This window comes from Littorina saxatilis, linkage group LG9 (assembly GCF_037325665.1).
Source record: "Littorina saxatilis isolate snail1 linkage group LG9, US_GU_Lsax_2.0, whole genome shotgun sequence".
Lineage (NCBI taxonomy): Eukaryota > Metazoa > Mollusca > Gastropoda > Littorinimorpha > Littorinidae > Littorina > Littorina saxatilis.
In genome coordinates, this window is record NC_090253.1 from 25,118,198 (window position 1) to 25,144,021 (window position 25,824).

Genomic DNA, 25,824 nt, shown 5'->3' on the forward strand with positions numbered 1-25,824 from the left:
TGCGTGTTATGTGTGTGTGTGCGTGCGCCGTTGATGCGTGTGTGTGTCTGTCTGTCTATGTGGGTTTGTTTGTGTGTCTGTGTGTGTGTGTGTGTATGCGTGTGTGTGTGTATGCGTGTGTGTGTGTGTGTTTGCATGCATACGCTCGTGCATGAGACAGCTCCTGATGTTGGGTTTCTTTGTTGCTCAACTGAGAGAGAGAGAGAGAGAGAGAGAGAGAGAGAGAGAGAGAGAGACAGAGACACAGAGAGAGACAGAGAGAGAGAGAGAGAGAGAGAGAGAGACAGAGAGAGACAGAGAGAGAGAGACAGAACCAGCACCACCACACATCCTACCCCACACCACAAAGCTTCACACACAACCAATTGATATCAATAACATTTTATTTCTTCTCTGGTCAACAAACATATAATTATCATCCATAACTACATATAACACATTCCATGATTCTTTTTCACAGAGAAGAAAGCGTCTGGAGATCAGTCATCCATTAGTAGAGTAGTAGAAAGTTGTGCCTGGGTTGTGCTGGTGTCCAGTTTAGAACCCTCCGAAGGCGTTCCTGGCATCTGGAGTCCCCCCTGCATAGCAGACGAGGCAGACATTAGGGGCTACCACCTCCTGCAAAAGGACGGGAACCAGTGAGAGGTGTTTGGGGTTTAGACTGTGCCATGTGCTCCCCTAGCAACTACCTTACTACAGGTATTGAACACGAGGTAGGTTGGTTATTATAGTTTATAATCTTCTCTTCAGCAATTACTGCTATTTCTTTATTTCTTTCTTTATTTGGTGTTTAACGTCGTTTTCAACCACGAAGGTTATATCGCGACGGGGAAAGGGGGGAGATGGGATAGAGCCACTTGTCAATTGTTTCTTGTTCACAAAAGCACAAATCAAAAATTTGCTCCAGGGACTTGCAACGTAGTACAATATATTACCTTACTGGGAGAATGCAAGTTTCCAGTACAAAGGACTTAACATTTCTTACATACTGCTTGACTAAAATCTGTACAAAAATGGACTATATTCTATACAAGAAACACTTAACAAGGGTAAAAGGAGAAACAGAATCCGTTAGTCGCCTCTTACGACATGCTGGGGAGCATCGGGTAAATTCTTCCCCCTAACCCGCAGGGGGGGGGGGGGGGGGTCTTTGAGACCGATGCCATTTGAACAAGAGACCGCAGATGAGAACAACTAGATGAAGATAACAATGTAAATGTACTCATCAGATACAGGCGTCATTCTGATAATCATCGGCCCACGGCTATTGCATCCTGTCAGGGATGGAATGAGACCCGAATGGAAGTAACTCACTTTTGACCTGAGTTCAGGATGATACAGGCGTATGTGGTGGATTTTCTTTTCTTTTTTTTTTTGGGGGGGGGGGGGGGTTGATTTACGTTAGATTCTGTCTGTAATCTTCTGTGCTTATTCTTTTAATTTTCTGTATCTGTCTACTCTTTCTTTTAAATGTATTGTTTATTGCTGACGAAAACTCATTGTCGAAACTGGTTCATCTTTTTTGCTTTTCGTGTTTGTATCTGGTGAGTACATCCTCCTACTACAGTCGAACCTGCCAATAACGACCACCCAAGAGACCGATTGAAACTGGCCGTTATAGACAGGTGAAGTATATGGAGACAAAATTTGTTGGTGATCTTTGAGGTGGTCGTAATGGGCAGGTGGTCGTTATCGAGAGGCGGTCGGATAGGTAGGGTGGACAGCACTGCTACATGTACTACAGCGGAACCCCCCTTTTAAGACCTCCAAAAATCTGAGAAAATCAGGTCTTAAAAAAGGAGGGAGTCTGAACATGGAGGTAAATTTACAGAGGTTATGAACAGAAAGTCTGAGAAAGGGGTCTTAAATTAGTGGGTCTTAAAAGGGGGGGTTCCGCTGTACTAAAATATGTACAACTACTTCATGATGTACTGCGACTGCAATCACATTTGTACCGCTGCTGGTGCTGCTTCTGCAGCTCCACTGTCACTGAAATTCTTATTAGTGGTCAACTACTACTACTACTACTACTACTACTACTACTAGTTCTACTGTTCTTCTGATGTTGCTGCTTGCTGCTGCTGCCGCCACGCTGTTCCTGGAACATGTTTCCTAGGCACCCGCATTTCCTCATAGTTTCATCCTCTCTGGGATGATGCGATGAAAATGAGCTGTTTTTACATCTATACTGCAGGCAGTCAAAGGCGAAGAGACAGGACATTACTCGATGATGTGTGCGTGTGTGTGTGTGTGTGGGTGTGTGTGTGTGTGTGTGTGTGTGTGTGTGTGTGTGTGTGTGTGTGTGTGTGTGTGTGCGTGTGTGTATGCAGTTCTGTAAGCACTCTGTTTGGTTGTTGTGTCTGAATGTACTATGTATTGAATGAACTCAAACCAAAATATATTCCTGTGTAATGCACGTGGTTGAAAAACAATCTTATATCTTATGTCTCATGTCTTATGATGATTTATGAAGCCATGAAAACTCTGGGTAAGGAGTCTTCTTTTCTTTTCTGTTTTTACAGAGTTGTGACGTACACTACACGTTTTTTGTTTTTAAGGAAAACGGGAGGTGGACGGTTAGGTGGAGGGGGGGGGGTGCAGCGGGGTTGAGGTTCTAACAGAGCATCCCAGGGATTGACGCAGCTTTATCCATACAAGTGGAAACACCTTCACCATGATATGATCGACATGAAAAGCCAGATTTCACGCTCGCAATGTGAGCATTTGGCAATCACACATTGAAGTATAGCATGCCTAAGTATAAGGGTTAAAACAAAAACGTTGTTCACATAACAGGTATGTGCTGCACTCAATGTATCTCACGACGATTTTATGATGATTTTACTTCAACACAGTCTGGCGTTAACACCTCTGAACAGTAAAGATAATGTAGAGACAACATTCTGATTTCCTATACTTAGCATGGATTAACAATCCTTATAGACAACATAACACTTTGAACACTACGATATCTTCGTCGAAGTGACGTCACATTCTGAATGAAGAGTCAAGATTGTGATATTTCGGAACCCAGGGCCGAAGTGCACAAGAAAGTTGCCAACCGGGTGGGAGCAAGCCGCGGTGTTGGATTGGTTGAAATTGAGATTTGTGGTGGTGTCATCGAATCGGACCCCGCGGTTTGTTCTTACCCGGTTAGGTGGCACCCACTTTCGCTTCGTGCACCTCAGTCCAGGACCCCCCGCACCCCCCTTAGATTCCAGCCCTGAAGCGTACAGCTGAGCGTGAGAGCTTACCTGAAGCACAGGCCTGACAGGTGCAGCCTGAGATCTCGGGCACGAGCACGGTATTCTTGTCGTTGTTAGCGCCACAGGTGAACTCCACGGCCTTCTCCGCGAAATCGGGTCTGCAGCACGAGCAGCTGCCGCTGTCACGTATCAGCGAGAAGGATTTCTGGGTATTCCTGCAATCAGCACAATACAACACGTTCAGCTCACAAGTACACACACCCACACAACACAGCACAAAAAACACCTTTACATGTATTTGGTTGTAACCTCCTTCCCCCTTACACACACACACACACACACACACACACACTCTCTCTCTCTCTCTCTCTCTCTCTCTCTCTCTCTCTCTCTCTCTCTCACACACACACACACAACACAACAAAGCACCAAAAACACCTTTACACGTATTCGGGTCATAAAGCTATCGAGACAGGATCCTCCGCAGCGCTGGATGTTTCATTTTGATTTTCACAAACACAACACACACTAACAAATACACACATACACCCACACAACACACACTACACCCCCGACCTCACCTCACCCCAAATACCGAGGGGAAAAAACAGCTGAATACATACACGTATCTGGTTGTCATGACGCTCTCGGGACAAGATCCCTGGCAGCGCTTGATGTCAATGGGGGCGGAGACACAGAGTCCCAGGAGGGGGTCAGTGAAGTTGAGACGGACAGAGTCCTCCTTGATCGGGCGACAAGGCTTCTTGACCTCTACGCACTTCTTGCAGCATGGTTGTTCTGGGTCCGTGATGATCACGCTCGTCTTCTGCACGACACGACATGGGTTGCGTTAGTCATGGGTTCGGGGTAACAACCGGGAACATGCCCCTAATGGTTCTCCCGTTAGGGCGTTTGAAACACACACACACACACACACTCACACTCACACACACACACACACACACACACATTCACGCGCACGGCGTATCAATAAGCGTATCATCTATCACAACTCACGTTGTCGCAAGTCTCCTCGTTGACCTCCTCACAGAACGGAGCGCACGTGCTGAAGCCGTCGATACACTTACACCGCTCGCAGTCCTTGACCCATTCAGCGCCGTCCTGAGAAAGACACGAAAAACATTCTTACTTTGCTCTGCCTCTGAATCAAAACACCAAGAGTGTTAGGTTATTCGAACGTTTACTTATTGACAAAACAAAACGTTACATTTACTGTAGTACGTCAACCCAGTTGTCGTTTGGGTAGACGGACAAACAAACACTTATGATACAATGAATGAACTTATCTTAGAATCGTGGATGAAACTCGCTTTCAAGATGCCGGCGAGGTTAGCAGTCTATCTGTTTTTAGGTTAGTGCTCTAGCTCTCTTTCCAGTCAGCAAAACTGTCGTGGATCAGCTCGGTAAAATAGATTTCAAGAACAGACTTGACTGTCGTAAGAATTTAGTTACAAAATCAAATCAAAATTATAACATACACGGTATAACAATTTGACTAAAACCGAGGCAATTGTCTCAAGGGGAGGCAATAATCTTGCTGCAATTCCAGAGACAAAATACAGCGGTTGTTTCCCTTGTCAGAGTCTTGTGTTTGTTTTAACACTTGTGCAAGTAGGCCTACGTATCCGATACCTCGCATGGCAGTCAAGGGGTGAAAGGGTAAATGTTATTTAAGCAGTGTTCTATCAAATCTATAATGTGTTTCATCCCACCCTTATTCAGATTGTCAAGCCTTTTGCTGTGGCTGCATGGGCATGTTCTTTCATTCCGACTTGAAGAGCGTGCAACTTACCTCGCATTCGCATTTTTTGCCGCAGGGGATGGTTTCAGTCTCTGTCTTCTCTGGCTGATTGCATTCTCCGTTGTTCTCCCTGCACGTTACAACACATTTATTTATCTATTTATTTACGAGGATTTATATCGCGCACGTATCTCACCACATGACTCGTTAACCTCAAGCTTCAGGTAGTGAAAATAAGCGTACTACCTTCTCATAATACAAATATCGCCGGTGTATCGCCTAATCGGCATGCAAATGTCGCTGGCTGCTTCGTGAAGGAGACTCCTGGGCTGAGGCGCACGACAAAGTTACCACCCAGACGGGAGCCACCCGCAGTGTTGGATTGGTTGGACCTGAGATGTGTTGTGATTTCAACGAATCAGAACCCGCGGTTTGTTCTCTCCCGTTTGGGTGGCACCCACTTTCGTTTCGTGCCACCGCAGCCCAGTGACCAGCGATATCAGAATGATATAGGGGGTAAAATATCAATCCGTTATCTCTTTTCTAATGAAACGATCAGGATTTTTTTTTATCGGGTAATGGTTTGGGTGTTGGGGAGGAGGGGTGGTGAGAGGTTGGGGGGTGAGTGTGCCCAAAGCGTGAGATTCCCAACGAAGGCCCCTCCATTTTACGACCGAATTGACTACATTTTGAAGGTCGCTACTGGGAGACTGTGCAGTATAAGCAGAGTACTGTCACTGGGGTTGTTTCCTGCTGCTTTCCATGCTTGTCATGAAGTTGGTACATCTCAATACAACTCTTCCTCAGATCTAAAGTCGAGAGGAGGACACAACAAAATAACAACAAACAAAAAAACTACTCTTAAGCGTAAACTATCAGAATCTACATGCAGACCATTTTCCATGTGCCTGCCTTTTAATGACCAACTCGAACGGCAGTTGAAATGTTGAAAAAACACATCCATCTTAGATATATAACCCCAAAAAGAGATGCGAACACAACAAAGCAACCATTCTTAAGATTCTTGTTTGTTTGATTCTTCATTTTCTGCTACTTTAGCTGCAGGCTATTTTTAGCACCCATCCTTTCCCCACAGCAGAGATTACACAGCAGCTAGAAGCTCTCTCAGTGTATAGTGCTGGTAGCCAAGCTATTTTTAACTCAAACTAAAACACAAGCAAAGAACAGCCGTGAGCTGGGCGTGCATGAGGATGACCAAGTACTGACCTTGGAAAGAGAGAATGCTTTATGTCCTACAGGCTAAATATTTCGCCTCTTAAGGACACGATATGGGTTATGTGATTCGAGTTTTACGCCCTCACGGCTTTTGACGAGATACACAAGTGTATGCGTGTTTAGGTGGTACCAGCCATCTGCACTTATGGCAGAATGACCAAGATCTTTTACGTGCCATTGTGGTGACACGGGGGTGGGACATGGCTTCCGTCTCTGGGTCTGCACATAAAGTTGACCCGTGTCCGTTCCGGCCCGAATTCGAACCTGCGACCTTCCGATCACAAGTCCAGTGCTCTACCAACTGAGCTACCGGGCCCCCCTAAACACAAGCTAAGAACATCCGTGAGGCGTGCATGAGGATAACCAAGTACTGACCTTGTCCTGGTCTGAGTTCCGTTACCGCACGACACGGAGCACTGTGACCACGGTGTCCATTCTCCGATCTCACAGCCTGCAACAGTCACACACATCAAGTTCATATCTAAATCGTGTTTGAATAATTTATGTTTAATACGTGTACAGTATTTTAAAGTTTGATGTTGTTCTATGTGATGTTGTAGGTTTGTTGTCCTATATATATATAATATGTGTGTGTGTGTGTGTGTGTGTGTGTGTGTGTGTGTGTGTGTGTGTGCGTGCGTGCCTGCGTGTGTGTGTGTGTGTTCTTGTGAGAGACAGGGAGAAAACGAGAGAGTATGTGTGTGTAAGTGTGTGTGAGTGTGTGTGTGTGTGTGTGGAGAGAGACTGTTTGTGCATGTGTGTGTGTATGTGTATGTGTGTGTGTGTGTTCTTGTGAGAGACAGAGAGAAAGAGAGAGAGTGTGTGTGTGTGTGTGTGTGTGTGTGTATGTGTGTTTTCTTGTGAGAGAGACAAGGAGAAACAGAGAGAGTGTGTGTGCATGTGTGTGCATGTGTGTGTGTGTGTGTGTGTGTGTGTGTGTGTGTGTGTGTGTGTATGTGTGTGTTACTTACATCCAGCCTCTTTGGTACATTCGTATCCTTTTTCCAAGCACATACTGAAAACAGAAGAAACAACAACAACGTTCACATTATCAGGAATGACATTTGAACGACTTTGAAACTATTGCGCACAAACAGACAGACAGACATACAGACACACACTCTCTCTCTCTCTCTCTCTCTCTCTCTCTCTCTTTCACACACACACACACACACACACACACACACACACACACACACACACACACACACACACACACACACACACATTGACACATGAATACAATTTAAAGATCCTATAAAACAACAAAGACAGACAGACACAGAGACAGACAGGCATACAGACAGAGTTGAACAGAGATGAGAGACAGAGTGAACAAAGACGAAGAGCGAAAAAGACAAAGACAGTGAGGGCAATACTTATGTTAAAGTCTCGCCGCAAAACAGTTGTCACTTGTATACGTAAGTTTCTTTTTTCAGGATCACCGCTATAAGCCTATAGCTTGTTGATTCTAAACATGCTCATTATATAAAATTATTGTGAACTGTTGAGTATTACACTGATTAAACCAAAAGAGCAACAACAAACGAAGACGAAAACAACACTGACCACTTGAGGCATTTCTCAGGGTTGGTGGTGAATCCGATGGGCACAGAAGAGTTGCTGCCTGGTGGGTAGCACTCGCACACCTCCTTGGGCACACAGCTTCCCTCGGAGTTCCTGAACATGTCGTCCTTACATTCGCAGGCAGGCACGCAGGGCAGATCGTCTTCGGCGCACGTGTTGCCCTCAGAGCGGAACTCCATGCACGTCTTGTCGCAGCGAGACTTGGACGTGGAGCACGTGTTGAGTTCTTCGTTCTCGGCGCACTGGATCGTGCTGACTGGAGACACCATCAAGGGGAGGGGTAAGAGTCGTCGTTGGCTTTGGAAACTTATAGCCTATCACAGAGAGAGAGAGAGAGAGAGAGAGAGAGAGAGAGAGAGAGAGAGAGAGAGAGAGAGAGAGAGAGAGAGAGAGAAGGGAAAAGAGAGAGAGAGAGGGAAAGAGAGGGAGAGAGAGAGAGGGAGAGAGAGAGAGAGAGAGAGAGAGAGAGAGAGAGAGAGGAAGGAGTGGGGGATGGGAGGGAGGGCAAGGAAAGGTGAAGGGGTCGGAAGGGGTGGTATAGGGGTGGGAAGAGAGGAAGGGAGACAGAAAAGGGGGAGAGAGAGGGAGGGAGAAAGAGAGAGAGGGAGAGAGAAAGAGAGAGGGAGAGAAAGAGAGAGATGGGAGGAAGACAGAGCAAGTGATCGACAGACATGCAGAGACAGACACACAGATAAACAGACAGACATTATTGAAACAAAAGGAAGAGGTAGACAGAGCACTTTAGTTACGTGACGGAGTAACATCAAGAAGATCACAAGAGTGTGACTGGTGTGACTGACGTGGTGTTGGTGGCGGGCATTGCAAGCTGACTTATACATACATCAAGTAAGAGTCTGAGAGAAGTAAAAGTAAAGAGTGTAACTGACGTGGTGTGGTGGCGGGCATTGCAAGCTGACATACATACAGCAAGTAAGAGTCTGAGAGAAGTAAAAGTAAAGAGTGTAACTGACGTGGTGTGGTGGCGGGCATTGCAAGCTGACTTATACATACATCAAGTAAGAGTCTGAGAGAAGTAAAAGTAAAGAGTGTAACTGACGTGGTGTGGTGGCGGGCATTGCAAGCTGACATACATACAGCAAGTAAGAGTCTCAGAGAAGTAAAAGTAATTAAGAGTGTGACTGATGTGGTGTGGTGGCGGGCATTGCAAGCTGACTAAAACATACAGCAAGTAAGAGTCTCAGAGAAGTAAAAGTAAAGAGTGTGACTGACGAAGCAGGTAAAAGTAGACAAAGAGCGCAACTGAGGAAGTAAGTAAGAAAAGTAAAAGTAGAAAGTGCAACTGACCGGGTGTGGTGGCAGATGTGGTCGCGCAGTCTCCACAGGTGCGGGTCTCTGCAAGAGACTTGTTGCACTGGCCGGCGCATACGGGGCTGGTGCTGTCGCATGTCCTGGTGCGTTTCTGTGTGCAGCCTTCGCACATTGACCAGTCGCTCCATGGGGTCAGGCACACTGCGGGGGTAGCTGGTGGTCAGACAACACGGTTCGTTAACACTAACTCTCTGGTCATGGAAAAGGTATTTCCAAGCCTTACAAGAAGGCACACATATACACCTACGCACAACAACAGGCAAACAGGGAGACAGACAAACAGCTATAGGCACACACAGAGCGTAATAAGCACAAACAAACAGACAGAAGGACGGAACAGAACCCAGACACAGAAAGAAAATGACCTGTAACTACATTTACGGGAACAGAGTCCAGACACAGACACAGAGAAGTGTAATGGTCCATAGACTAGACACAGACAGAAAGACGCCCGTGCATAAACTTACTGCCACTGGTATAGAAACAATTTAGACACAGACATAAAGAAACCCGCAAGTAAGCTTACTGGTACAGAGACCAGGCACATACAGAAAGAAACATATGAGTAAACTTACTTAAAATAGACCAGACACAGACAGAAAGAACCATATAAGTTAACTTACTGGTACAGAGACCAGGCACAGACAGAAAGAACCAAATGAGTAAACTTACTGGTACAGAGACCAGACACAGACAGAAAGAACCATATGAGTAAACTTACTGGTACAGAGACCAGGCACAGACAGAAAGAACTATATGAGTAAACTTACTGGTACAGAGACAAGACACAGACAGAAAGAACCATATAAGTTAACTTACTGGTACAGAGACCAGGCACAGACAGAAAGAACCAAATGAGTAAACTTACTGGTACAGAGACAAGACACAGACAAAAAGAACTATATGAGTAAACTTACTGGTACAGAGACCAGGCACAGACAGAAAGAACTATATGAGTAAACTTACTGGTACAGAGACAAGACACAGACAGAAAGAACCAAATGAGTAAACTTACTGGTACAGAGACAAGACACAGACAAAAAGAACTATATGAGTAAACTTACTGGTACAGAGACCAGGCACAGACAGAAAGAACTATATGAGTAAACTTACTGGTACAGAGACAAGACACAGACAAAAAGAACTATATGAGTAAACTTACTGGTACAGAGACCAGACACAGACAGAAAGAACCATATGAGTAAACTTACTGGTACAGAGACCAGACACAGACAGAAAGAACCATATGAGTAAACTTACTGGTACAGAGACCAGACACACACAGAAAGAACCATATGAGTAAACTTACTGGTACAGAGACCAGACACAGACAGAAAGAACCATATGAGTAAACTTACTGGTACAGAGACCAGACACAGACAGAAAGAACTATATGAGTAAACTTACTTGTAAAGAGACCAGACACAGACAGAAAGAACGATATGAGTAAACTTACTGGTACAGAGACCAGACACAGACAGAAAGAACCATATGAGTAAACTTACTGGTACAGAGACCAGACACAGACAGAAAGAACCATATGAGTAAACTTACTGGTACAGAGACCAGACACACACAGAAAGAACGATATGAGTAAACTTACTGGTACAGAGACCAGACACACACAGAAAGAACCATATGAGTAAACTTACTGGTACAGAGACCAGACACAGACAGAAAGAACCATATGAGTAAACTTACTGGTACAGAGACCAGACACAGACAGAAAGAACTATATGAGTAAACTTACTGGTACAGAGACCAGACACAGACAGAAAGAACCATATGAGTAAACTTACTGGTACAGAGACCAGACACACACAGAAAGAACGATATGAGTAAACTTACTGGTACAGAGACCAGACACAGACAGAAAGAACCATATGAGTAAACTTACTGGTACAGAGACCAGACACACACAGAAAGAACGATATGAGTAAACTTACTGGTACAGAGACCAGACACAGACAGAAAGAACCATATGAGTAAACTTACTGGTACAGAGACCAGACACAGACAGAAAGAACCATATGAGTAAACTTACTGGTACAGAGTCCTTGGCATGGCTGTTCCTCCGTTCCTGATGGGCAGGTGTCGGGGAAGCCCACGACACTGATGGAGCGAGTACGCTTGCCTTGCTCGCCGCAGCCAGCCTCGCAATCGGACCACTCGGAGAACTTGGGGCACGTGCAGTTGTCCTTCTTGCACTCCAGCATGTCGTTGCCTTTGCACTCGCTGTATCAACACAAGCACTGGTCTTAGTCTTATTGTCTTGTGTCAACACAATCACTGGTCTTAGTTCTATTTTATTGTATCAACACAAGCACTGGTCTTAGTCTTATTGTCTTGTGTCAACACAAGCACTGGTCTTAGTTCTATTTCATTGTATCAACACAAGCACTGGTCTTAGTCTTATTGTCTTGTGTCAACACAAGCACTGGTCTTAGTCTTATTGTATTGTGTCAACACAATCACTGGTCTTAGTCTTATTGCCTTGAGTCAACACAATCACTGGTCTTAGTGCCTTGTGTCAACACAAGCACTGGTCTTAGTCTTATTGCCTTGAGTCAACACAATCACTGGTCTTAGTCTTATTGCCTTGTGTCAACGCAAGCACTGGTCTAAGTCTTATTGTCTTGTGTCAACACAATCACTGGTCTTAGTCTTATTGCCTTGAGTCAACACAATCACTGGTCTTAGTCTTATTGTCTTGTGTCAACACAATCACTGGTCTTAGTCTTATTGTCTTGTGTCAACACAATCACTGGTCTTAGTCTTATTGTATTGTGTCAACACAATCACTGGTCTTAGTCTTATTGTCTTGTGTCAACACAATCACTGGTCTTAGTCTTATTGTATTGTGTCAACACAATCACTGGTCTTAGTCCTATTGCCTTGTGTCAACACAATAACTGGTCTTAGTCCTATTGTCTTGTGTCAACCCAAGCTTTGGTCTTAGTCATATTGCCTGAACGCCCTACAGATCTTAGTCCTATTGTTTTAACGCCATCTTGGTGTTTTTGCTGTCCTTGCACTGACTGTATCAACATATCCACTGGTCTTAGTCCTATTACTATATAGGCGAACAGCCGTCTCCAGGATAATATAGAGTGTTGCTATAGTAGAAGGCCACAGCGATACATTCAGCGTTGCAAGCGACACCAGATTTAAGGAGGATTCATCCTTAGAGATGAGTTATTTGTAATGTTGGCGTCTGTTACAGGATGTTCAACCTACTGAGCAAAACACTATATAATGTTCTCTGTCTCAGTTTGTCTCTATATATGTCTGTCTCACACCCCTCCCTACCTTCCCCCTTTCTCTCCCCCCCCCCTCTCTCTCTCCCTCTCTCGCTCCCTGTGCTGATATGCTTGTAAATGTCTTCCCTATCAGCACTGACTGACATCTTCAACCGTCTCGACTCTCATCATAAAGCAAAACACAACAAAAAAGAAGACGGAGGAACATGAAGAGTGTCAGGTCCTGTGACTACCCACCAGACGTAGCATGATCCCGTGATGGTGACGTTGGAGGAGATGAAGGTGACGGCGCTGAGGTCGACTACCTCACCGTCTTCTGTCTTGCCCACCAGACCGTCGGCTGGCTTGAAGCCAAGGGCCTTCTCTACCTCGTCCACGTTGATGAGACACAGCTCAGCTGCAACACAAACACACACCGCAGTGTCATTACATAGGCTCAAACAAGGGTTTGAATGCGAACATCCGTCTCCAGGGCTCAGGGTACGAAGCCAAACTGGGTGCCACACATTTGGATGGTATGCAGCCGCGCGATCGGATTGATTGAAATTGAGATCGATTTGTTGTGATTTCAATCAATCAGATCTCGCGGTTTGTTCCCACTCAGTTAGGCGGCACCCACGTTTGCATCGTGCACTTCAGTTCTGAAGCCAAACCTTGCTATGGTAGACGGCCACAGAGGTCAGTTCAGCGTTGCCTGCGACACCGGATGTATTAGAAACACGAGAAAAACAGAGCCGCATCTGTTGTTCCGGCAATGTTGGATTTTGAATCTAGCCAAAGCCTAATATTCTGAAGGAAAATACTACTAAGATTTGGTAAAAGAAAAAGAAAACAGCGCTAGCAGCCAATCTTGTGACAAGCGCCTCTGCCACATAGAATACATCTTTCTATGACATGATCTGCATGTGTAAGAACTCAACCCCCGGATTGAAGAGATTGTTACCTGTACACACCAAGAAGAGAGACAGAACTGTTGTGCGACGAAAAGCATTAACATGAACAGAACAAGACAGTCAAAAGTGTATGTTTTGTAAAGACGAAAAGCATTAACATGACCAGAACAAGACAGTCAAAAGTGTATGTTTTGTAAAGACGAAAAGCATTAACATGACCAGAACAAGACAGTCAAAAGTGTATGTTTTGTAAAGACGAAAAGCATTAACATGACCAGAACAAGACAGTCAAAAGTGTATGTTTTGTAAAGACGAAAAGCATTAACATGACCAGAACAAGACAGTCAAAAGTGTATGTTTTGTAAAGACGAAAAGCATTAACATGACCAGAACAAGACAGTCAAAAGTGTATGTTTTGTAAAGACGAAAAGCATTAACATGAACAGAACAAGACAGTCAAAAGTGTATGTTTTGTAAAGAAGTATAATGTGCAGGTAACCACGTTTTTAACACAGGAGCTTGTGTCCAACCGCCGGTCGATCATTATTTACTCCTGCATGCTTATTATTTACTGCTGCATGCTTACCCTCACTACTACTATTTACTAGTGAATAGTAGTAGTAAGGAGACTCTAGGGAATAAGTAGTAAATAATGATCGACCGGCGATTGAATACAAGCTCCTGTGGTTTCTAACGACGATAGATAAAGACAAAGACAAAGTACCAGAACTGGGACTCACCGCGTGGCACTGTGCACACTTTGAATTCCTCAATGGTCACTGTGCCAACCTTGCTGCTATCGATGTTGATTCGGATCTCGATTTCTCCAGCCACGAATTTGGTGTTCTCGAATTGTGCGTTTTCGCCTGGTGTAAGCTTGTTGTCCTGTTCACAAAGCAAACCGAGCAGGGTTAGTTTTTAGCGAGAAATAGTACTCCGTACACCCTTTACTTCCTTATCAACCTTGCAAGTGTCCCATTTTATGATCATGTAATCAAAAAATAAAACCGTGTTTACCACAGAGTCGCCCTTACTCCTGTTACACGACCAGAAACAGAACAAAGATCAAACGTCAAATTCATCTTTGAACACTCATTGTACCCTCTCCCTATGCCTCGTGGTGTTTTTATTTTACTGAGACCAGTTAACCCGCGAAAGCTGCCCTTATTCCGTTTACAAGACCATGCAGCAACAGAACAAAAGTCAAAATGATAAATTCATATCGGAACACTACTTGTATCCTCTCTTTACGCTCCGTGTTATTTACTGTGACCAGCTAACCCGAGAAAGCTGCCCTTACTCCGTTCTTGGGTGTGACGATCTCCGGCAGGGAGTTGTCATTCTTCTTCAGCTCGATCTGGGCGTCAATGAAATCTCCCACGATCTTGACGGACTCCAGGTCACCATCAGCCGGCAAGTAGATCTTGACGGAGATGAAGGAGCCTGCGTTAGCGACGTAGGAGATGGTAAAGTTGTCCACGCTGGGTGGTGTGGCCGGGTTCTGCGCGCTGACCTTGATCGAGTCCTTGGACACCAGGAAGGAGTCTTGTTCCGTCACGTCGCGGCATGACTCCGCTGTAAAGGTGATACATGTACATGTGCTTCACAGATAAAGGTGTGACTGAGCCAGGAAGCAAAGAGTGATATAATATGTGGGAGGGAGAGAAAGAGAGAGAGAGATGGAGAGGGAGAGAGAGAGAGAGAGAGAGAGAGAGAGAGAGATGAAGAGGGAGAGGGAGAGAGAGAGAGAGGGAGAGAGAAAGAGATGGAGAGAAAGAGAGAGAGAGAGAGATGGAGAGAGAGAGAGAGAGAGAGAGAGAGAGAGAGAGAGAGAGATGCACACACACACACACCCATACCCGCACTGACAAAGAGACAGACGTATATAGACTGAGAGAGGGAGGGAGTGAGAGAGAGTGAGAGAGAGAGAGAGATGGAGAGAAAGAGAGATGGAGAGAAAGAGAGAGGGAGAGAGGGAGAGAAAGAGAGAGAAAGAGAGAGAGAGAGAGAGAAAGAGAAAGAGAAAGAGAGAGAGAGAGAGAGAGAGAGAGAGAGAGAGAGGCACACACACACACACCCATACCCGCACTGACAAAGAGACAGACGGATATAGACTGAGAGAGGGAGGGAGTGAGAGAGAGAGAGAGAGAGAGAGACACACACACGCGCACACCCATACCCGCACTGACAAAGAGACACACGGATATAGGCTGAGAAAGCGAGGGGAGGGATATAGAGATAGACACGCACACACACGAACTGATCGAGAGACAGAAGGATATAGACTGAGAGAGGGAGGGAGTGAGAGAGAGAGAGAGAGAGAGAGAGAGAGAGAGAGAGAGAGAGAGAGAGACAGACAGAGACAGAGACACACACACACCCATACCCACACTGACAAAGAGACAGACGAATATGGACTGAGAAAGAGAGAGGAGAGATATTGAGATGGAGCAAAACAGAAACACAGAGGGATAAAGACAGACAGAGCCAGAGAGGGACACAAATACAGTGAGAAAGAGATAGAGAGACAAAGCGAGAGAGAGAATGACAGACGTACCTGGTGAAGTGGTTGGCTGTGGTTGTGTGGTTGGCTGTGGTTGTGTGGTTGGCTGTGGTTGTGTGGTTGGAGCAACAGTAGTTGGAGCTGTTCAAAACATAAGTATAAACAGGAGTAAGCTGAGGGTTTCAACTTTCTAGAACTCATTCTATTCGTAGTTCGCAAGTAGACGGTACACAAGGTCAAGCGTAGACAGATCTGTAATCATAATTAAGGTTGTATCTATTTCAAGAAAACACCCTTTCGCGTTGAGTTACCCGAATGCACAGACGGCCATCTGTATATCTACTTTGGAAGGTCAGTTTTATAATTGCTTCACAATACATTTGTTTAAAAGGTGACAAATGATACAATACGTGTTGTGCTGTAGCAGTATGCTGTCCTCGGAAGTTTACAACTCGCGATCAAATAAATCTGTTTTTACATCATGAGATAGCTACATCTGAAAAGGTTTTGAATCCAATAACACCAAGGCTACATCATATATCACGCTAAGTTCAGTCCCCTGCCGTTCTTTTGTCACTGAGAGCCAAAGCATGGTGATATTTTTACAGTCATGGACTGCAAGTACCAATTTCCTAGCATGACTGAAACAGCTTTCAATGGTTCGTCTCAAGTGATCAACATATAACGCCTGATATTAACTGAGGGAAGTCTACTCCACAAAGCTTGCTGCACGAAGCTTTGGCACGTTATTTTCGGTAAAAATACTTCGCTAGGTGTTCGGGCTCATTCACTAAGGAAAACATTAACAAGCCTGGCACTTTCAAAGGGTCTTCAGCTAGACGACTCACGTTTGGCGCATCCGGTCAGTTCCTGTACTGTCATGCTGGAAGGTTCCGCGTTGTTGTCAGGTCCCTCAGCGACGATCACGACCTTGTCCACTGGTTTCTCGCTCTTCAGGTAAATACTCACTGTTCCGTCACCGCCCGCTGGCACGGTCACCGCCTGAAGCACGTACAGCACGAAATGTTATTGCTCGCTGCAGTCACACTGACAGAGACAAACATGTTGTTGGGGAGAGACGCCATCAAGTGTACACAGGTTGGAGGAAAACGACAGGAAGAAAGCAGGACCCAATGGGATATCTGGCGCAAGATTTGTAGTCTTGGCCATATTTGGATCCCAACATGCAATAAGAGTTCAGTAATTCAGCAAAATCTGTTGGTCAACTTCGAGTGCGATCCGATATACCCCGAGGGGGTTGGGCAACAAGAATAAGATACGGAAAGTATGCCTAGTAAAATTGGATTTTTAGAAGAATATCAAGTTCTTCACTACATCAGCAAAACTAAAGTAAACCCAAAAGACAGACCTGTTCGGTAGGCTGTTCGCCAGCAGGAGAGTCAGAGAAGTAGTAGACGACCTTGAGGCTCTCCACGTTCTTGACATCCAGGGTGGCAGACTGCAGGGTGACGCCACTATCGGTGGGTGTCAGCACAGCGCGCAGTTTCTGTCCGTCAGGAGCTGTGAACTCGTTAGGTCCGCTTGCCTCGGTCTGGCCCAGAGTGGAGGGTTTGAAGTCACCAGCACCAAGTGTCTTGGGCTCGCCCTCAGCACACACTTCTGAAACAGCACCTTACACTGTATCGCATTTTATTGACATAAAGGGTAAACATTTTAAGCCAAGGGCCTAATCTTACAACGTGCCCTTTACATTCACACTAACACATCCGCACGCATATAAACAACATAATATAATGAATTCATATTGGCATAACATGTAAATGTACAGTAAATAAGCATAAGCACCACGGCCACACGAAACACAAAATCTAATATACGATGTAAAACAATATGAATACTATATGCTATGAATATGTAATATGACGTGAATAAAATTATATAGTAATATTAATATAGTATACATTAGACAGAACTGTAAGATTCACATAATTATGTCACCGCGGGTGTGTACTTACAGAGAACAGTTTAGATGTTTTTTAAGAGAAGATTTAAAAATATTTACAGATTTGCTAGTTTTAACATTCGAAGGAAGAGAGTTCCACTTTGACGGCCCAGAAAAGGCAAAACTAGTTTTATATAGATCTACACGGGTCCTTGGTAGTAGATATGTATCTGATCCGTATCTCTCAGGAGCCTCGGTTATGAATGCATTCAAGTATGGTGGTGCTAGCCCATGGAGTGCCTTGTACATTAACACTGCAATGTTATAGTCAAACTGCTCCTGCAATGAAAGTAAACTAGCAGCTTTAAGCTTTTCTGACGTTGACAGGTACGGGTTAGTAACAATTAGCTTTGCCCCTCTTCTGTGCAGGGAATTTAATTTTTTAAGGAGATTTTCGCTCGCACCGCACCATACAGTAGAAGCATAATTGATAAAAGATTGGCAGTGTGCCACAAAAAACATTTTTAGACCTTCCGCTTCTACAAATGGTTTTAATCTGGATAAAAGATACAGATTTTTGGAGAGCTTTTTGCAAATATTATTGATATGTACATTCCACCGAAGCTCCTGGTCAACTACGATTCCTAATACCTTGTGTGATTTAACCTGCTCTATGGGATCAGTGTTCAGCTTTAAGGTTAAGAATAAGGGGTGCTCTCTGGTGTTTCTGTCTGGATGTTATGACCATACTATTTGATTTCTTAGGGTGTAATGTCATTTTATTTTGAACGCACCATTTAAAAACATCATTTATTCCCTGTTGAAGATCGTATTAGAGACAGAGAGAGAGAGTGAGAGAGAGAGAGAGAGAGAGAGAGAGAGAGAGAGAGAGAGAGAGAGAGAGAGAGAATACTAATCAGAAGAGTTTTAACAAGACACAAAATCTTCACTATCCCTTGAAATTCCCTTAAACCTAACTACCGCAGAGATGTATCAAAGAAATGCCAGTATCCGTTGAGATAGTAGCTGTCTGCAGTGTACGTACTAGGTGTGGATGGGGCTTGTGTAGGCGTGGTTTCAGACGGTGGTGGGGCTGCTGTGACCGCCGTTGTTGTTGGAGGTCCAGCTGTGGTTCCTGCTGTAGTTGGAGCAGGTGTTGTTTGGGCTATGGCAAAAAGCAAATACAATATCGGTTGAACGATGTCAAGATAAAACACACAAGATGCAAGCGCATGAAAACATAGTTTTACTGCCTAAATAGTGGGTGAAAAAAACCGCAATCCACGTAAAGAACACTCGTTACAAACAATCAAACAAATACCGAGTGCCGGAGGGAGTTGCAGCACAAGAATGCAGAAAGAGAAAGAGACTGGGTTTCCCTTCATCGTCTTAACCAGAGGCTGGGTTTCCCTTAACCATCTTAAACAGAGGCTGGGTTTCCCTTCATTATTTTAAACAGACTGGGTTTCCCTTCATCGTCTCAACCAGAGACTGGGTTTCCTTTCATTATCTTAAACAGAGACTGGGTTTCCCTTCATTCTTTTAAACAGACTGGGTTTCCCTTCATCGTCTTAACCAGAGACTGGGTTTCCCTTCATTATCTTCAACAGAGACTGGGTTTCCCTTTATTATTTTAAACAGACTGGGTTTCCCTTCATTATCTTAAACAGAGACTGGGTTTCCCTTCATCGTCTTAACCAGAGACTGGGTTTCCCTTCCCCATCTTAAACAGAGGCTGGTTTTCTCTTAACCATCTTAAACAGAGGCTGGGTTTCCCTTCAGTATCTTAAACAGAGACTGGGTTTCTCTTCATTATCTCAAACAGAGACTGGGTTTCCCTTCACCATCTTAAACAGAGACTGGGTTTCCCTTCATTATCTTAAGCTTTGGCACGTTATTTTCGGCAAAAAATACTTCGCTAGGTGTTCGGGCTCATTCACCAAGGAAAACATTAACAAGCCTGGCACTTTCAAAGGGTCTTCAGCTGGACGACTCACGTTTGGCGCATCCGGTCAGTTCCTGTACTGTCATGCTGGAAGGTTCCGCGTTGTTGTCAGGTCCCTCAGCGACGATCACGACCTTGTCCACTGGTTTCTCGCTCTTCAGGTAAATACTCACTGTTCCGTCACCGCCCGCTGGCACGGTCACCGCCTGAAGCACGTACAGCACGAAATGTTATTGCTCGCTGCAGTCACACTGACAGAGACAAACATGTTGTTGGGGAGAGACGCGATCAAGTGTACACAGGTTGGAGGAAAACGACAGGAAGAAAGCAGGACCCAATGGGATATCTGGCGCAAGATTTGTAGTCTTGGCCATATTTGGATCCCAAAATGCAATAAGAGTTCAGTAATTCAGCAAAATCTGTTGGTCAACTTTGAGTGCGATCCGATATACGCCGAGGGGGTTAGGCAACAAGAATAAGATACGGAAAGTATGCCTATTAAAATTGGATTTTAGAAGAATATCAAGTTCTTCACTACATCAGCAAAACTAAAGTAGCCTAAACCCAAAAGACAGACCTGTTGGGTAGGTTGTTCGCCAGCAGGAGAGTCAGAGAAGTAGTAGACGACCTTGAGGCTCTCCACGTTCTTGACCTCCAGGGTGGCAGACTGCAGGGTGACGCCACTATCGTTGGGTGTCAGCACAGCGCGCAGTTTCTGTCCGTCAGGAGCTGTGAACTCGTTAGGTCCGCTTGCCTCGGTCTGGCCCTCAGTGGAGGTTTGGAAGTCACCAGCACCAAGTGTCTTGGGCTCGCCCTCAGCACACACTTCTGAAACAGCACCTTACACTGTATCACATAGCTCGCACTTTCCATTTTCAAAGTTAATCTCTAATGCAGCCGTGAGAGAGAGAGAGAGAGAGAGAGAGAGAGAGAGAGAGAGAGAGAGAGAGAGAGAGAGAGAGAGAGAGAGAGAGAGAGAGAGAGAGAGAGAGAGAGAGTGAGAGTGAGAGAGAGACAGACAGAGACAATAAAACAGACAGAGAGATAGACAGAGAGAAACAGAGGTGAGACACAGACACAGACAGACAGACAGACAGACATACAAACAGAGACTGAAAGACAAATTGAAAAAGACAGATTGAAATAGACACGGACACAGACAGAGAGGCAGAAAAAGAAAAACAGAGTGAGAGACAGCCAAAGCGAGAGAGAAAGAAAAAAAGAGAGAGAGAGAAAGAGAGAGAGAGAGAGAGCGCGAGCGAGCGAGAGAGAGAGAGAGAGAGAGAGAGAGAGAGAGAGAGAGACACAGAGAGAGAGAGACACAGAGAGAGAGAGACACAGAGAGAGAGAGAGAGAGAGAGAGAGAGAGAGAGAGCGAGATTGAGACAGAGAAACGGAGAGCGTGCGACTGTGGAATAATAATCAGAAGAGTTTTAACAGGACAAAACATCTTCACTATCCCTTGAAATTCCCTTACACCACACTACCGCTGAGATGTATCAAAGAAATGCCAGTATCTATGAAGATAGTAGCTGTCTGCAGTGTACGTACTAGGTGTGGATGGGGCTGGGGCTGGGCCTGTAGTGAGCGCTTGTGGTGTAGGCGTTGTTACTGCCGGTGTTGGGGCTGCTGTGACCGCCGTTGTTGTTGGAGGTCCAGCTGTGGTTGCTGCGGTAGTTGGAGCAGGTGTTGTTTGGGCTATGGCAAACAGCAAATACAATATCGGTTGAACGATGTCAAGATAAAACACACAAGATGCAAGCGCATGAAAACATAGTTTTACTTCCTAAATAGTGGGTGAAAAAACCCGCAATGCACGTAAAGAACACTCGTTACAAACAATCAAACAAATACCGAGTGCCGATGGGAGTTGCAGCACAAGAATGCAGAAAGAGAAAGAGACTGGATTTCCCTTCATCGTCTTAACCAGAGGCTGGGTTTCCCTTAACCATCTTAAACAGAGCCTGGGTTTCCCTTCATTATTTTAAACAGACTGGGTTTCCCTTCATCGTCTTAACCAGAGACTGGGTTTCCCTTCCCCATCTTAAACAGAGGCTGGTTTTCCTTTCATTATCTTAAACATTCAAAACATCGATCTCTATTCAAACAGGATCCACGATTGCTTGGTATCAATGTATTTAAGGCACTCCACTCTTCGAGAAGGACTAAAAGAAGTTAACATTCTGAAAACACACTGACTTCAACGAAACCGTTTTAGAACAAGCACACAAAGGCCTGCAAGGAGCTGAACAAGCTCATTTGAGTACTCACGTTTAGCGCATCCGGTCAGTTCCTGTACAGTGACACTGGGAGAATCCTGGCCATTTCTGGGTCCCGCTGCCTCCAGGACAATCTTTTTCACTGGTCTTGCGCCGTTGAGGTTGACACTCACAGTGCCATCACCGCCTGCGGGTACTGTCAGAGCCTGAAGCACGTACACCACACAATGTTAGTGCTGTGTTCACACTCCCCCACCACACATCAACCAACCGCTGACTGATAAATCTCAACATGTGACTTGACGCACACTTTACACACAAGAGCTTACGCAAGTCCACTTAAACCTTCGTTTCTCTGACCACATGATTTTAAATGGAGCCGGTCAATATGGAACACGGAGAGGGTGGGAGGTGCCTGACAGGTGCCAGATATTCTCTTGAGGCAAAATACTCAATGGCAGAGAGAGAGAGAGAGAGAGAGAGAGAGAGAGAGAGAGAGAGAGAGAGAGAGAGAGAGAGAGAGAGAGAGAGAGAGAGAGAGAGAGAGAGAGAGAGAGAGAGAGAGAGAGAGAGAGAGAGAGAGAGAGAGAGAGAGAGAGAGAGAGAGAGAGAGAGAGAGAGAGAGAGAGAGAGAGAGAGAGCAAGAACGAGAGAGAAAGAGAGAAAGAGAGAAAATGAGAGAAAAAGGGGGGGAGAGAGAAAAAAAGACAGAGAGAGAGAAAAAGAGAGACAGACAAAAAAAGAGACAGGGGGAGGGAGGGAGAGAGAGAAAGAAAGAGAGAAAAAGAGAGGTAGGGATGAAGAGAGAAAGAAAGAGAGAATACAACGAAACTCAAGTTAACCAAAACAAGACAGACCTGTTCGGTAGGCTGTTCGCCAGCAGGAGAGTCAGAGAAGTAGTAGACGACCTTGAGGCTCTCCACGTTCTTGACCTCCAGGGTGGCAGACTGCAGGGTGACGCCACTATCGTTGGGTGTCAGCACAGCGCGCAGTTTCTGTCCGTTAGGAGCTGTGAACTCGTTAGGTCCGCTTGCCTGGGTCTGGCCCTGAGTGGAGGTTTGGAAGTCACCAGCGCCAAGTGTCTTGGGCTCGCCCTCAGCACACACTTCTGCAATAGAACAAATGACACTGTATTGCCACGTGCTAGCACATTCAAGTTATAAAATCAACCTGTTAATTCGGAGAAAAGGAGATGGTGCACACGTTTAGCGAGAAAAGACTGCGCAAGACAGCACACAAAAACACATACAAGAGAATAAAACTGGACAGACGCTGAGTTCCAAAGTCAAAATAAGGCCTAATAGCAAGTTAGTCAAACCTTCCCCCCAAAAAGAGAGAAACTAAAGTTGGCAGAGACAGTTATGTTTTGCTTCAATACAAAAAAAATGAAAATGAAAATGAAAATGAACACACCAGAACGTCAGCTCGAACAAACCAGTTTGATTGAGACATTAAAACGCCATTGCCTGATAACAGTATTTTCCAGCATAGCAGGTAGAGTGTTGACTTATGAACAATGAACGTGAGAGACAAACGAAACCACTCTTGGCAAAGACGATCATGATTTGCTTTCAAATAGCAAACTCTTACTTTTAAGTACATGAAAATGAACACAACAGAACGTCAGGTCGGACAAAAAAAGTTCGATTGACACATTGAAACTTCACTGCCTAATAAAATCATTTTCTAGCAGTGCAGGTATAGTGTTGAGTACATAAATGAGCATGACCGCTGCATGCAGGGTACGTACTAGGTGTTGTTGGTTCGACGGGAGGGGTGGCTTGTGGCCCTGTGGTTGGAGCTGGACCTGTAGTGGCTGGAAACAAAAGCAAAGACTCTTTCTTAAAAGCACAGCCATTTCCGTGTCAACAGTTCGGTTCACCATATGTCTGTCTCTCTGTCTGTCTGTCTGTCTGTCTGTCTGTCTGTCTGTCTGTCTGTCTCTCTCTCTCTCTGTACTCTTCTAACGAATGAAGGTTAGAGAGAACTGGACATATTTCAGTGCATTCGATTGACTGAATGGTTAATCAAGCCTCAGCGTTCTAGTTTTTTTTTTATTTGTTCGTCCTGAAGAAGGCGTTGCAGCCGAAACATTGTGACCGTTACATTGTCAGAGTACACAAACACGCATTGAGCGACACTGAAACCGTCGAGGCAATAACTAATCCCCATCCTCAAGAACTCATGTGTAAGCTCAGTTCGTAAAGGTCTGACCGCCAAGTTCGAATCTCCCAACAAACAAAACGTTTCTGTAATCTTTTAATTTTTGTTCTTTTCTTAACTATGACTTCTTGCATTTTACTCGTTTTTATTTACTCAAAAGCTTTTACGATGTGTATAATAGATCAAATTAATCAAAGTATTGCATAATCATCGGGTACTTTCAGCAAACAATTTCCCGGAATTATCCCTTCTAATTTTAGAAGGATCAGGTTTTGGGAAAAGCCCAATGGGCGCTTGGTGCAGATGTAGGTCCAGCTGTTGTGCCTGATGAAGAGAATCCTCACATTGTTCGTTTTGTGTCCTTAAACTATCAATTGATAACCTATTTTTCTTTGACTAGAGCTTCTTTTGTGTGTGTTTCTCTATTCTTTTTTTTAAGAAACATCAGGTTTTGGGGAAAGCCCACTGGGCGCTTTTTACACCGCACGTCGACAGCAGGTCATGGTCTTTGATCACTTCTAATTAATGAACTTCTGTTGCACGCCTTTATGACTTGCAGTTATTACAATAATTATGGTCAGACCAAATACACATCTTACTAATATATGACACGTTAAAGATCTAAGGCAGTCATTCACAAATACAAGAACTGCAAACACTGCCCAATTCAAAATTGCAATTGACAAAATGACTGGAAGTGCTTCAAAAAGACCATATTCAAATGAAAAGAACTGCATCATTTTCTAAAATGAATTGCTATACTTGAGCAACTTCTATCCACACCTGTAGGTCCAGTCGTTGGTGATACTGTGGGTGGTCCAGTCGTTGGTCCCTGTGTGGCTGGTCCAGTCGTTGGTCCCTGTGTGGCTGGCCCAGTCGTTGGTCCCTGTGTGGCTGATCCAGTCGTTGGTCCCTGTGTGGCTGGTCCAGTCGTTGGTCCCTGTGTGGCTGGTCCAGTCGTTGGTCCCTGTGTGGCTGGTCCAGTCGTTGGCCCCTGTGTGGCTGGTCCAGTCGTTGGTCCCTGTGTGGCTGGTTCAGTCGTTGGTCCCTGTGTTGCTGGCCCAGTCGTTGGTCCCTGTGTGGTTGGTCCAGTTGTTGGTCCAACTGTGGGTGTTACAACTGTTGGTGCAGATGTAGGTCCAGATGTTGTGCCTGATGAAGAGAATCCTCACATTGTTCGTTTTGTGTCCTTAAACTATCAATTGATAACCTATTTTTCTTTGACTAGAGCTACTTTTGTGTGTTTCTCTATTCTTTTTTTTTTAAGAAACATCAGGTTTTGAGAAAAGCCCACTATTTGCACCGCACGTCGACAGCAGGTCATGGTCTTTGATCACTTCTAATTGATGAACTTATGTTGCAGGCCTTTATGACTTGCAGTTATTACAACAATTATGGTCAGAGCTTGAGAGGGTTTCAGAACACGCTTGGTCTGTCTGGGTTCAAACGATTCCTCAATGCCAAGCTCAACATCACTGCATTTTCAACACATTCTCGTCCTTTTATTTACATTTAGTCAAGTTTTGACTAAATGTTTTAACGTAGAGGGGGGAATCGAGACGAGGGTCGTGGTGTATGTGTGTGTGTGTGTGTGTGTGTGTGGGTGTGTGTGTGTGTGTGTGTGTGTGTGTGTGTGTGTGTGTGTGTGTCTTTGTGTGTGTGTAGAGCGATTCAGACTAAACTACTTGACCGATCTTCATGAAATTTGGCATGAGAGTTCCTGGGTATGATATCCCCGAACGTTTTTTTCATTTTTTTGATAAATGTCTTTGATGACGTCATATCCGGCTTTTCGTGAAAGTTGAGGCGGCACTGTCT

At 44.8% G+C, this 25,824-nt stretch overlaps 1 protein-coding gene across 1 annotated transcript in view; it reads right to left on the reverse strand.

The window, feature by feature from the left end:
- Positions 1-365: 365 nt before the first annotated feature.
- Positions 366-25,824, reverse strand: part of LOC138975687 (mucin-2-like) — a 44,123-nt gene continuing 18,664 nt past the window's right edge. Inside the window, exons 36-59 of the mRNA XM_070348426.1 lie at positions 24,790-25,158; positions 23,594-23,659; positions 22,701-22,951; positions 21,896-22,049; positions 21,176-21,322; positions 20,202-20,452; positions 19,677-19,830; positions 18,725-18,844; positions 17,146-17,396; positions 16,625-16,778; positions 15,831-15,917; positions 14,574-14,848; positions 14,014-14,158; positions 12,618-12,777; positions 11,165-11,355; positions 9,097-9,273; positions 7,774-8,047; positions 7,176-7,219; positions 6,580-6,655; positions 5,020-5,098; positions 4,224-4,328; positions 3,830-4,032; positions 3,255-3,421; positions 366-618 (exon numbers count right to left, since the gene is read on the reverse strand). Coding sequence (XP_070204527.1) covers positions 602-618; positions 3,255-3,421; positions 3,830-4,032; positions 4,224-4,328; positions 5,020-5,098; positions 6,580-6,655; positions 7,176-7,219; positions 7,774-8,047; positions 9,097-9,273; positions 11,165-11,355; positions 12,618-12,777; positions 14,014-14,158; positions 14,574-14,848; positions 15,831-15,917; positions 16,625-16,778; positions 17,146-17,396; positions 18,725-18,844; positions 19,677-19,830; positions 20,202-20,452; positions 21,176-21,322; positions 21,896-22,049; positions 22,701-22,951; positions 23,594-23,659; positions 24,790-25,158 — 3,917 coding nt within the window. The 3' untranslated portion in view covers positions 366-601. The remainder of the gene's footprint in view (positions 619-3,254; positions 3,422-3,829; positions 4,033-4,223; positions 4,329-5,019; positions 5,099-6,579; positions 6,656-7,175; positions 7,220-7,773; positions 8,048-9,096; positions 9,274-11,164; positions 11,356-12,617; positions 12,778-14,013; positions 14,159-14,573; positions 14,849-15,830; positions 15,918-16,624; positions 16,779-17,145; positions 17,397-18,724; positions 18,845-19,676; positions 19,831-20,201; positions 20,453-21,175; positions 21,323-21,895; positions 22,050-22,700; positions 22,952-23,593; positions 23,660-24,789; positions 25,159-25,824) is intronic.